At 44.0% G+C, this 13,603-nt stretch overlaps 2 protein-coding genes across 7 annotated transcripts in view; one reads left to right on the top strand and one right to left on the bottom strand.

The window, feature by feature from the left end:
- The window catches only part of LOC6542228, a 33,058-nt gene that overhangs the window by 6,955 nt on the left and 12,500 nt on the right, over positions 1 to 13,603 (top strand). For 4 of the 6 annotated variants that reach the window (XM_015159543.2, XM_001969159.3, XM_026978550.1 and 1 more), the window contains exon 4: positions 12,770 to 12,861. In XM_015159543.2, coding sequence (XP_015015029.1) covers positions 12,770 to 12,861 — 92 coding nt within the window. Of the gene's footprint in view, positions 1 to 3,191; positions 5,165 to 12,769; positions 12,862 to 13,603 lie in introns of those variants that run through there. The other 2 variants (XM_026978552.1, XM_026978551.1) reach the window with 1 other exon arrangement.
- On the bottom strand, positions 497 to 1,149 carry LOC6541333. The gene is made up of 3 exons (XM_001969161.2): positions 955 to 1,149; positions 722 to 895; positions 497 to 667 (listed from the first exon to the last, which is right to left on the bottom strand). Exons 1-3 carry the CDS (start codon positions 1,147 to 1,149, stop codon positions 497 to 499), a joined length of 540 nt encoding a protein of 179 aa, XP_001969197.2.

Raw genomic sequence — 13,603 nt, 5'->3', positions numbered from 1 at the left:
ATGCCTAATTTTAATCAAAACTTTCAAGCCTTAATGGTTCCCGAGATCAAAGCCTTCAAACAGAAAAACGGACATACGGACAAGCAAACGGACGGACAGACAAACTTGACTTGGTTCGCTAACCTGATTAGTAACTTATATTCTTGTTAGGGGCGGTAGTAGTAACGAAGAAAGTCGCACAAGCTATGCATATATTATTGAGAAACGATCTCCAGTCATCCGCTTTTTTAAAGAGTTCCCAACAAATCAAAATTTCACCATAATCTTGGTGAAAGCAAACCCCTAATGGCTGGGCAAAACTTTATAAATAATTAATGTAGCTGAATAATACAGTCTAAAACATCTGTAGAATTGATGGAATTTTAGATACTCAATATTTTATTGTCGTTAAAAACAGATATCGTCTTCCAGCCTGGAAATTAACATACATATGTGCTGGTGTTACCTCTTTGGAAACATCATTTGGTTGTAGGGACTACATATGTATCTCTACATATTAGTGCTCACGATAGTTGTAGTATTCTACAGATCCATTCAGGGTCAGCGTGACTTTCCTCTGGACAATGAAGCTCAGCTGGAGGGCGTACTCGCCGGTTTCTATAGGAAAGCGAACACGGAACTTTTCGATATCGAACTCGAGGTCGGTACACTTAATTAAATGACCTTTCTGAAACATGAGGGTAGATGGTAAACGGCTATTGGTTTTCTGATACTAAAGGGCATTTACCTTGAACGGGCAAGTGTAATTCGTCATTGGGATGTACGGTTTGAGATATTCGTACCCGAGGCTCACGATCACATTGTTTCTTTTGGATAGGAAATCGCACAGATTAAATGAAATATTGTACAAAAAAGGACGCCAGCCGTTGGCTCGTTTAAAAAGCTCCAAACGCATCTAATCAAAGACACATAGATATCAAAGTCGTTGCGAAAGTGGGCAAAAGTTTCACTAACATGGACATTATTGACGGTTCTCAACTGCCTGAATTGAATACTTAACGAGTTCCTGTACCGATTGATGGCCTTGATTTTGCACAGCAAAATTTCGCCATAGGACTTGTCGTAGTTAGTACAGTGAAGACTCTTGAACTTGGTCTCCACCTGCAGAGGTGTCAGGAGAGCCAGGACGAAGATCAGAACTGCTAACATGACTTCTAGGTGCCGAATGGAGAACTGAACTGGCGTGAGCATCGAGGCGCGATTATATCATGTTTTAGTCGCCGGATTTATATCAGATAGTCGCCGGATTCACTTAAATGAACCTTATAATCAACCCGTTAAATTGGTTGTTGAGTGAAACATAAAAATGACACACAAAAGTGGAAACATTTGATAAATACTTATCAAGTATTCGTTACTAGTTAACAAAAATTCTTTTAGATTAACCAAAAATTTACATGCTTACAGCTAGGAAAAAGAGCGCACTCCTTAGTCGAGTTCCTCGACTATCAGATACCCGTTACTCAACTAGGAGTGCGAACGAGAAATTACAACATTTCCTGGAGTATTGGTAAAAATTGATGGAAAAAAATATTAAATGAAATGAATCCACTCCGCTATTGATTCTGAATATATATGTAAACTTTTATATACTTTCATACGAATCTAGTATACCCTTTTACTCTGCTGGGAACACGTATAAAAAGATCTAGAATTCCCTTATCGGCAAAATAAATTCATTCTCGTTTATAAGGGAACCAAAGCTTTGAAATATAGCATTCAATGAAGTGAAACCCAATTTTTAACCACCCACGATTTAGCAAAATTAAATAGTTAAAATCTAAAATGTATATTGGTCGAGCCAGAAAAAAAACTTCAAATGGAAAAAACGATGGTATAAATCCATTTTTTTGTATATTCTTTGTATACTTTGATAAAACTGATTACTTTGACTTATTTAACTGATGCTTGCATTTAAATAATTGTTAGGAAGGACTCGTAGGACTTGAAATATTACCATTTTATTTACATCCATCTCTGACACGAATTAGACACAAATAATTAGTGGAAGCAAAGGAAGTTGTTAAGCGGATGAAATCGCTTATTATAATAATTATTTTTTAACGAGCTTTTGTTCAGATTGGGATTCAAATAACTAAATTGCTGAATAGTTAAAAAACGTTCGCTTTTAGCATTTGAGCAAATTGAAGTTGTTTTTATTACATTTACACCATTGTTAGCATGTAAATGTGCTTCACGTTTTACAATTGACCCCATTTCAGAAAGGCTTCTAACTTTTTGAGCGCTTTGTCGCTTTCATTTTAAGCTGGAGTAATATTGAAATTCTTCCATGAAATACTTCTATCAATAACCCAAATATTAGCCTAATATTAAAATCCCTCCAAAATATATGTTTATAATGACAAATATATGAAATAAACCACGCGGATTGTGGCGTGTGTTGCAGCTGCATCCGTGTCCATGTGGCATAGTTGCGCTTCAGGTTTGATTAAAAATTCCAGCGCCAACTTGACTGCCCACCGGAAGGTGTGCGAAGGCTTTCCAGGCACGTGCACATTCCTCACCAGCCCCTCCTTGGATGCATTATCGTCGTGCTTCCCGGATTTTGTTATTGTTTTGGTTCCGCCGGCCTTTTGGGGTAGGACCAAGTGGAGCCGACCACGAGCCTCTCCGCTTTTGGTGGGCGGCTGGGCGTCTGGGCGGCGGCAGGGGGTTAATCTATTGCGCAGGTCTCTAACGGTCGGGAACAACCCCTAAATATTGTTGTGCAATAGAAGTGTGTAGGTGCCGTTGGTGGACCAACCCACACAGCTCTTGGCATTCCGCCGAAATTAGGCTAATGTCGCTGGTTAATGGCTTATTTGCCGGCTGGAAATGGGCTCAATTCAAAACGTCAACTATTTTAAGCTTGGCTTAACGGATTGCACATTGCTTTCAAGCTAAGCTGCAGCTTGTTAGCTGAATACGTTGCTGAAGGCACAGACCTTGCCGCCCACATGCTCGGTATTTTGGGACCTATGCCCCGGTGCCACCCCTACTGAATCCATCATCTCGCCGACCCTCTCGCTCGCTCTTGCTTAGGCTTAAAGCTGCTGGCAGCCGACGAATCCGGGCCCAAATGCAATAACTCGGCCCGAACGGCAGGACTCGGCTCCTGTCGGCGAGCCGAATGTCCTTGCCAGCCGCTGCCAGTTGCCAGCTCCCAGACGTCCGCTTTCAGTTTTCAGTTTTCAGACCTTGGCCAAGCGGTTCGGACGTGGCTCTACTCTTGGCCCTGCGCGAAAAAGCCAGATACGTTACGTACCGCATCTACGTACATCGCCATGCTTACGTGAGGATGGCCCTTCATCCAGTAGTTGGCCATGCATCGGCATTAAGTGTCCACAGAGTGGTTGATCTGGCTATAAGGTTTACACAAACATGATTTAATCGGGAGAGTTCGCTCGCTGAATCTTCCAATTTCCCTCAATTTGTTTATGTAATTTGTTTACACTTCACTCAAGCCCCTTCGGCTCTGTTTGTTGTTTGCTTTCCGTTCTGGTTGTTGTTTCTTTCGATGTTGTGTGGTGTACTTAATTGGTGTACTTAAGATCTCTGGACCATAGTTGATATGTATATGTATATTCCCAATATGTGTTTTATGTGTACTTGATGTTTATTTATGTAGTGATTTATTGGTTGAATGCCGTTGTTAATTGGTGTTTTAATGCAAACAGTCCTATTTGTATGGCATATATTTTAAGGAAAATTAAGATAAGCATTGTTTTTGATATAGCACCGACCAAATGTGAATCACGAAATTCTTGGACCTTGCTTAGGGACACGAGACTAGAGCTTATCTGAGTCTAGTTTTCAGCTGGCAGCTGTCACTTGATAACCCGGATAAATATATGCATTTTTTGAAATTGGCCATGCTCACTCACTTAGGCGACTTAGGCAACTTGTTTAAGGTTAAACTTTGGCTCAAGGTTCAGCTTGTCAGCGATGGAAATTAAAAAAAGAACAAATTACGCACAAATTACGTTTAAGTAAGCTTACATACAAACATAAATGCCCAACCATTTGCATAGTTGGTTCGGTTGTCCAGGAAATTCGTGAAATTTCAGTGCCGCTTGTTTTGAGATTTGTGTTGACACACGACTCGAGATGCACAGTAGGAGATGTCGAGATAGGCGGCCTACCTTATCAGCATCACGGAGTGACATTATCAACCCGAACTAAGCCTAAAATCTACTGCCCCCACTAATTTATGGCTGAGAAAAATATAATACAACTTACAAATCTAACGACAAAATTGTAGGAAATAATCCGCTGCGGTCGGTCCATTCAGTCAACTCTCGTATCCCCAAGCGATCAGACGCTCCAAGGGCGGGCCAAAAACGATATCCGGACATATAGTACATATAGTATATAGTGTTTACAGTGATCAGTGATCGGTGATCTGTGATCGGTGAACAGTTAACTTGTCGAGCCATGGCGGGCTACAGATCGCTGCCCTTGGCTCCGGTGGCAGCAACGGCGGCAGTGCAGCCGACGATGGGAGGAGTAGGAGTGCCGCCCACGATGGCCGCCTATGCGCACCACCAATCGATGACGGCGATGTCGAACAACGGTATTATCTATCAGTCGGCGGTGCACGCCTCCATTCACAGCCTCAATACGGTCCAGAGCCAGCACCGATCCTCAACCACCACCCATCATCACATTCTAGCCACGGCAACAGCAACGGCGACTGCAACGGCGGCGGCTGCAGCTGCAACAGCAACAGCTGCCGCGGCGGCAGCTGCAGCAGTGGTGGCCCTGCCGACGGCATCAGCAGCAGCCGCAGCGCCGCAGCAGCACGCGGCCTACGGACAGCAGCAGCAGCAGCAGCAGCCGCAGCAGCATCTCCAGCAGCAGCAGCAACATCTTGGCCAGCACCACCAGCAACATCCGCAGCAACACGCGCAGCAGCAGCAGCAACTGATGACCCATCAGCAGCACGCTGTGGCGCAGCAGCAACACCATCACCTGCAGCAGCAGCAGCAGCAGCAGCATCTTCAGCAGCAGCAGCAGCACCACCACCACCATCACCACCACCACCATCAGCAGTTGTCGCTGCACCAGAACCACCTGTACTTCAGCGGTGCCAGTTTGGGTCACCACCATCACCATCGGCAGATCTTCAGTCATCTGCAGAGCGCCCTAATGCCTCTGAGTGTCAGTAAGTATGCCGCCCCGAGGCCCCCCAAAAGGGGCGTGGCAGGTGCAGTTCTATGGTGAGGGATCGAAAAATAAGGTTGGAATACGTCTGCAGATTTAGTGGCTTTTGCAGTTGGTAAAGAGGAGTGAAAATATTCAACTTGGGCACCTATTTCATTTAACTGACTTTTAAAAACCAAAAAAGATCTTTCCAAATCAAATACAACTTTATTGAACTAGAAATCTTCTTTACCAACTGGCAAAAACCATGAGTCTGATGTGTTTTTGGTGTCGCATGAGTGTCCTTATAGAGTGTTTTTACTATCGATGTTGTGCTTATTTATCATATTCATAACTAAGTATATCTGTGTGTGTATAATATGCCTCACTAACGATATCATTGTTATCCTAAATGTTGTTTCCGTGTATTCTTCTATGTAGTATAACGATTTAAATCTACTTACATATTATTACTTCACCTTTTGTATTTGCTGAACTTTGAGTTTCATATTTTCAATTGTGCTTGGGTTTCTTCAATCGTGGGACGGGGATACCATGGAATTTAAATCTAAGTCAATTTGACTTTAAACAACCTCTTCGATTTCGATTTTCACTTAAGTGACACACACCCCTTTGCGAGAACCAACACTCTTGGGGGAGCCGAGAACATGGATTTTAGCATTTTCTGAACATTTCATTAAATTTTATGTCATATCTTCCTGGGCAATAATTCGCACGCCATTCCAGAGACGCGTGCACGGGTGGCTCGCGCATATGTTGACAGTCGTTTATTGTTTGCAAAGGACACCCAGCACACTCACACACACACACTCACACACACGGAAGCACACAAGGATGTGTCTGCATGCATGTGTGTGCGCCGCAACCAGTTACAGTTACAGTTACAGTTACCTATAACGAGGCTCGCACGCCTAAAACCTAAACTACAGACAATTGAAACAAAAGGCCGCCGAAAGAAGGCCCAAAGGAAAGGCTTTCACCTTACCTTTCCCCCCACTGGCGTGTGTGTGTGTTTGTGTTTTTATTGTGCGTGTGTGAGTGTGTGTGGGCAACAATGGAAAATATGCCCAACATTCGGCGTCTTTTTTCCATTCAGTGCGATGGGCCCTCAGCTTTTGTGCTGGCTTAGTTTTTTGTCACCTCACCTGTCCCTTTTCCTTGTCTTTTGTTGCACATTGTGAAATATGTCAGCAATTGTTGCAACTTTCGTTGTTTTCCCTATGGTTTCCCTTATTGTTGTTGCCGTGTGGCCATTGTCACATTAGATTTTGTTGCTGCCCGGCGGCCGCTTAACTTTATTATTTTAACTTAATGGCGTTTTAAGTGTTTTTTATGAGATGGCAAAACAATGGCACCGTCGAGTGCACAAGTGTGAGTGGGCGTGGCAGCACTCGTTTGCAAGTAAACATTTCACACACCAACGCACACGCACACATGGACACTCCGTTTATGAGTAGCTTCATTATGCGCTTCGTTTTTTGTAGCACACTTTTTGGGGTTGTGAAAAACCAACAAGTGCGGGTGGGGCCATTGTTGTTCCCAGTCAATTGGATGGTTTTTGTGACACCCAGGAGTTCGTTGTCTTCTTTGCCAACTTAAAATCTTTAATAACACATGCCTCATTTGGCCAAGTAACTCATTTAAAGCTTGATATCTACTCGTGGCTTTGGAAAACATGCTCGATTATTTTTCCATTCAGAAACTAACTACTTTGTTTCCTTCTTAAGCCATTTAATTTTTACTATTCATCTCTTAAACAATTATGACAAGCGATGTTCAGAGTAAGATTTTCGCTAAAACCGACATTTCTGGTCTTTAGTGAATTGAGAAAACCAAAGTTCAGGCATCTCCTGTCTAATATATATGCATAAGGCCAGGGGAGTGTGAAAAAGTCGTAAAAAAGTGGATGAGCGGAAGGAGCTGGTGGAGCAAACTCGCAAGTTGACAAAATTTTTAATAAGCCACTTTGCTGTCCGCCTTTTGCATGCCAAAAAAGGCCACCAAAGAAATCCAGAAGTTGGCAGCTGTCAGGAAACACACACACACATACCCGTGCATGTGGGCAGGACACTTTTGATGGTGTGTGTGTGTGTGTGTGTGCCGGCCATCCCGGGGCGCAATAAAAAATTCAAAACTCTCGCTCACATTCGGATTTGGTCAGAAGATCACGTACTCAATAAATATTACTCAAGCTTCGAATGCTCGCACACAGTTGGCTACACTTGTTATCCTTTCGGCCAAGACCTAATGTCCTGCCGTTATAGGTTTCCCTTTAATTTCGCTGCCAGCTGGTGGGCGTTTGGGCCTTTGCTCATTTTTTCCATTTGATGTGCGCCTATTAATTTCGAGTTTGTTCCTTTTCCGCGACAGCAATTCAATTAGTTGTCCTTGGTTCAGGTCCTCTCCTGATCCGTCACGTAATATATTTGCTCATATTACTAAAAGCCACATAAATCGTGCCAAGGGCTTTGGATGAGCGCTTCTATTGCCCATTTAGCTCCAAGAGTTTGAAGCAGACTCCAAAAGGACCTTAAATTGCAGCAGCTGTATGTGTGTGTGTGTGTGTGTGTGTGTGTGCATGCGAGTCCTGTTGTTAGCCTGATCGATGGCCAAATGTTGACAAAACGCAGCCAGGTGGGGCCACTCCTTTTCGGGCATGTTTACAAGTGTCCTTTGCAGGGGCCGAAAAGTCGAAAAGTGTTTGCCAACGCCGAAATTCCAAGCAATTAAATCACTTTGATGCTAATTTGGATTAATATGTTGTTGCTGCTTCCGGTCTTGTGCCTATCCAATGGCAATTTGTTGCCTTTTCCAGGTAGCAACGCCCCACCTCTGTGTGCCCTCGATTAGAGGCCAAATAGATTTATTGAACAATGCATGCAACGTTGTTGCATGATGCTCCCATCCTGGCCGCCGCCCATCCGCCCCCCGTTCGTCCTGCGTTATTTATTTGGCTTATCGGTCGAAAGGGTTGCGCCTCTGGGCGGCAGGATGCGTTGCCGAAAATTGTGCTACATTCGGTCGTTTGTTTTTGGTTAGACAAACAGTTTTTGCCACATTCCCCACCTGCCCACTCGCTGTCTCTATTTGGCTTGCAAACCATATTAATTTTGTTAGATAAATATTAGTTTTTAGCTCAACCGGCAGTGGAGGATGGGGACTGACTGTGTGTCGATTTTATGTATTTTTAATGAACCATTGCCATTGCCGTCACCGGAGGCCATGTGTTTTTGGGGGTCCGTTTGGGCGGTGCCAATTTCATGGCACTTTAAATGTTTAATTTACAATTTATGTAAAAACCAAACCAAAAATAGCCACATAGAAATAACATTTTTTTTTTATCCGCCGGCCAGGGAAACGTATGTGTATCATGATAAATACCCGGCATTAAAATAAATTACACCTTTCTGGTGCCCCTGCACCTCTCGCTCCTTTAAATGTATCTAGAAAAAAGTGTTTTTTAATATACTCACAGAAAGCGGAAAATTGGGCAAACTTATACAAACGTTGCATGCAAGCCGAGGAGCCAGGAAAAAAACTGGGGAATGAATCCGGAAAAAATATGTGATATGAAGAGCCCCAATATTAATATAATTTGCAGGCAGCTTAACAGAGTGTCTCCCCTTATCCTTTGCCCTCCTGTCGGCAAATCAGACATCCTTTCAGTTTACCTTGCCGTTGTGCATTAAATTTATTCTTTCGCGGTTTCCACCAATAGGGGAAAACTGCACCTTGAAAGTAAACTGGCTAAGGCAACTTGAGTTGTACACGTGTGCAATATTAAATGAGTTCACATCTTATAGAGCAGTCAACATTTAGGAATCGTAAATATCCATACAAAGAGCACTAAATCCTTAGACTCTACGGCTGGGGCAGGAAAAGTAATGAAATCCGCACGTAATTGCATTGCCCGTAGACACAAAAGACGATGACGATTCGAGTTTGAGTTCGAGTTTGAGTTTGAGTTAGGACCCACCACACCATTACACCATTACTTAAGTTGCCCTCTGACCCAGCGTAACTGGTAAATAATTTATAACATTTTTGCAAACTTTTGTTTTGGCTTTGGCTTTTGTTTTTCACATTGTCTGTTTAGATTTCATTCATTAATAGGACTTTTATGACTTTCAGACCTGCCCGTTGTGGCCCCCATTTGTGCATTTTTATGTTAATCGCTGTTGTGTTCAGTGCGGTTGTGTTTCCTATGGCTTCTGCAAATATTCCTCATTTGAGGCGAAATTGCATTTTGCTGCTGCTTTTGGGCTAATTATTGTTTGGCCCCGTCGCGCCTGACATGCATATTTGCTGTTATGTGTCTTTTAATTGCTGTTCTTGGGCGAAATATGCAAAACTGGATGAGAAATGTTTCCTTGTAATGCCACAACGGCACTGAGCAAAATGCAAAGCGACTGTATGAGTGCCTTAGTCGTTGCCTTCTGCCAAAATGTGATTTTTATCAACCGCAACGTGTGGAGCAGTGTGTGTTTGTTTTGGGCTTGCTAACGCCATAAATCATCCGCACATCTGTCATTTGAGCGGACTTCGCCTGCTTCCAGCTACTTTATAAGTTTTGTATCTGCTAGGCAGTCGACTAAGTTTTGATGCTCCGAATTTTTGTGGAATATCATGGGTAATAAAGCTGCGTAAAGATACTCCTAACGGATGGGAATGGGGCTATGAACTGCGAATGCTTTTCACATTTCACATGGTCTATTTTATAATGGCTTAAACTACTTTTGGCTAGTTAATGGGTATTGATAAACACATTTCAACTGGGACCATGCTTGTTGATAGGCAAACTGACTGATCAAGAATATATATGTGGCATGGTTTTCAACTGGCATTATAAAAATACTACAATGTATCAAACTTATGCCCTTACTATGAGTAATAAACATCTTTCACCCAGCCGTGCTGAATTTGCCCCTGCCCGTTGACACATAAACAAATATTTGTGCCTACTATCGTGCACAACTTTTACTTTGCCCCACTCCTTGGCCATTTGCTCCAACCATGACGTCTGTTCTGGCCTTCTCCTCCACACACTCTATCTTCGACCAACGCTATTTAGTATTGGTTGGGAACGTCATCATGCGTTATCTGCAAAAATCCCTCCACGGCGATATTTATTTCCCCACTTCTGCGATAAAGAATTGCGTAGACATGGCCTATTCCATGGGCTCCATTTGGCAGTTGGTGTGCAGCTATTTCCGAGACACTTTAATGGGTTTTAATTGTGGCTAGAGTGTGTGACTGAACAAAAGTAATTTCACACTCGCTGACTTTTCGGCGACGTTGGCGGCCACGAAAGTGCAAAACAAATTGTTCTCTTGCATGTTTTATACTTCTAGGCCCAAATAAACTGCAACTGACCGGGCACACACCGACATGCCTAGCTACCTGGTATTTTTTGGTGAGATATTTATTAGCCACAATTTGGCAGGCAGCTCAAATTGGCAGCTCTCGGGTTCATAAAACGCGAATTTATTATTTATATCAACTCTTTTGTGCTATTTGCCATGTCAATTCGAGGAACATGGCCCGTGGCCCATGGACATCCGAGCATTTATCCAGTCACCTTCCCCAGAGCTCGCCGGCTGCTGTTTAAATTCCTCGGCCAAATTATGAGAAAATCTTGTGTACCAAAGCGCATTTGTCACAATTAAGCGGCGGTTAAAACTGCGAAGGGGGCTCCCCTGCACCCGACACCCCCTTAAAGTTGTAATAATGCAAAACCGCCGAAAAGGCGGAAAAAATGGGAAAAGGGGGCAAACTTCTGCCACGTTGACGTTGCCATCGACATTGGCGACATGGGACCGAGGTCCTCTCACCTGCGATTTACCTTCTTTTTTGGCAGTCCCGGCTGCTGGGCCTTCGGTTTTTATTATTTTTTGGCCCAGCTCCTTTTTGCTTTTTGTGGCAGTCTATTATGATGGCGGGCAACGTCAGTTTCTGAAGCTCTTCGCCATGAAATATGCAGAGAGCAGTTAAAAAACTTTTTATTTGTATTAATCAAACAGAGTTATGCCCTCCCCCCGCACAGCCCGCACTTTTGACAACAATGGCAGCAACTGCATTATAAATAGGTGCAAGGACTGTCTGGAAGGGGCAAGGTGCTGTGATTGTTTCGACATTTTTGACAATTATCGCTCCAGCGTATTTCAATGACTGGGGGTTTTCTTGGGGGGCTGGTACTGGGAGGGATTGGGTGCCCAAGGCAGCGATGACAAATTAGTTTGGCCATAAAACTGGAGAGTGCGATCAAAGCAAACAGCTTGTCGCCAGTCCCACCCACTTGCACCCCACCACCCACCGGCTTACCGTCTGCTTTTCCGAGCGTGTGTCCTCTGCCAAAACGTGCGCCATATAAAAATCGCATAAACAACTTCAACTGCCACTACAACAACGCCCTGAAAAAGTAACTACATCAACGTCATCATTGCGACTGAAGTGTGACGAGGGGCTGGGCAAGTCCTTGGTTCGTCAGGGATGCGTGCGTGATTTTAAAGGATTTTTGCGACGCTTACCGAGGGCTTTTCAGTACTATTTGCTTGCTGTGTAGAGCAGAGTCACAGCAGATTTTCAGCTATGCGTGCAACGCTGCTGCCTTCGTCACTACGCGAACTGCTGTCCACAGTGGTTCCTTACTCAAGCGACTAAGCTGGACTTTGGGAGTGAAAGTTCTGGCAACTGGGCTTCTACCAGATAATACAGTATATAACGATCTGGTCTTCCTGATTGAAGCTCTAAAGATGACTACATTACTCGATCATCATATGAGCGGCACATCCCTGGTCGTGTGGTCTCACCTCTTCGGGGGGCAGAGGCACAACTACCCCACGCACCCCCAAGTGCCGCCCCTTCCGACATTTCCCCCCGTCTGGCATTTGCAATTTGGCAACACATTTTGGTTACGCGGCCTTTGCCGGCGAAATGGCAAACTGGCAACTGGCAACTGGCAAAGCGAAGTCGCTGCGCTCCGAGCACTTTATATAAATTGTGGACAAATACTTTTTATGGCTCTTCGAGTGCAACCTATTGGCTCTTTGATATACGACAAGTGGGGGGACGGGGGGTGGGATGTCGCGTAGATGTCCGCTTTTATTACACATTTTGCTAAATTACAGTTTGGCCGCAAAGTTTATTTAGCCTCGCGAGTTGCGTGGCATTTTAATAAACCGAAAGTTGGTTCGATTTACGTTGCAAGCTCCATTAAGTGTGGGTAATTATTCAATGACTCAAAGCCGAAACTGAAAACTTTGCCACGCATTCTGCCCAGCTAATGCTGAAGATTGGATTTGATAAATGGAGAAGTGCAGCAACTCGTTTATTAATGTCGACATTATAGGATTTCTTTCCCCTTTTTTTGTACGAGTATACAACGCATAAACTATAAATCATCGCTCTAAACTGATTTACATTTTTGTCGCATTTATGAATGTCCGACAGTTGCACCTGTTGGGTGTCGGGTCGGAAAAGTGGGCTGGGCTTTTCCGGAGTGGGCTGCAGAGTGCCAGAGCTGGCAGAGATATGCGAAATTGATTTCCCGACTTGCGCTTTCGGTGCACTTAACATCTATTTTTCCTTCTACCCCCACGTTTTCCAGATGGCGAACCCATCAAGCTGCCCGACAATTTGGAGAGCCTGCCAAGAGCCGACAGTTTTCCATCACAGCGTCATCGTTGGAATACAAATGAGGTCAGTTTTAGTTCTAAGTTGGCATTTCTGTTTGCATTTTCCGGCACTGTTTCGTGTTTGAGTTTGCGTTTGTGTTTCTATTTGCATTTGATTGCACATAAAATTGTCGAAACGGGGAAGTCAAGTGAAAGCCAAAGGAAGTCGACGACTTCAGCCGTGGGCCATGGGTCCTGGCCAGTTGACAGGCGGATGAGCCTGCCAGTCCTCCGCCAGGACACTTTGACAGCCTTCGACGACGGCTCCTCCTTGGCGGGCACACACTTGCGAGCTCCTATATGCAGATTAACGAGATGGCGGTCAGTCCATTAGGAAGGACCTCGCGACGTTTTTATTGCGCCACAAACTATAATGCAAACACCAGTAAAACTAGAACTTTAGATGTGTGCTCGGGGAGCCGCTTTTAAAAACCTGGCCACGCGTCGCTGAAAAGTTGTTATTTTTATTTTTTAACCCGCGGATACAGTTTGGTTTGCAATAAAAGTTTTCGCTCGCGGGAAATGAGCGGGAAAACACAAAAACGGGGAAAATTCTTTGCAATGAGCTTGGCTTGTTGTTTTACTTGTGAATTAAGCGCAACCGCAAATATTCATTTGGACAGTTGTAAAGTTTGGGGCTCGTGGGGTTTTTTCTCTTTTTTTGTATCTGGTTCCGGGGACTTCACGGTTAGCAGATTTTACACTCACTAAAGTTACACGGTTGACTAAATGAAAGTGACTTACACTTGTAAGCCAGTGTTACCAAT

This window comes from Drosophila erecta, unplaced genomic scaffold (assembly GCF_003286155.1).
Source record: "Drosophila erecta strain 14021-0224.00,06,07 unplaced genomic scaffold, DereRS2 tig00000055-arrow-pilon, whole genome shotgun sequence".
NCBI lineage: Eukaryota > Metazoa > Arthropoda > Insecta > Diptera > Drosophilidae > Drosophila > Drosophila erecta.
The sequence above is the reverse complement of the archived record's forward strand: the minus strand, read 5'-3'. Positions and strand labels throughout refer to the sequence as shown.

Coding starts and splice junctions, on each gene's coding strand:
- LOC6541333 (XM_001969161.2), bottom strand. CDS start 1,149: ATGTTAGCAGTTCTGATCTTCGTCCTGGCTCTCCTGACACCTCTGCAG. Junction 896..954: donor GAACCGTCAATAATGTCCAT/GTTAGTGAAACT, acceptor GTCTTTGATTAG/ATGCGTTTGGAGCTTTTTAA. Junction 668..721: donor CTTGCCCGTTCAAGGTAAAT/GCCCTTTAGTAT, acceptor CTCATGTTTCAG/AAAGGTCATTTAATTAAGTG.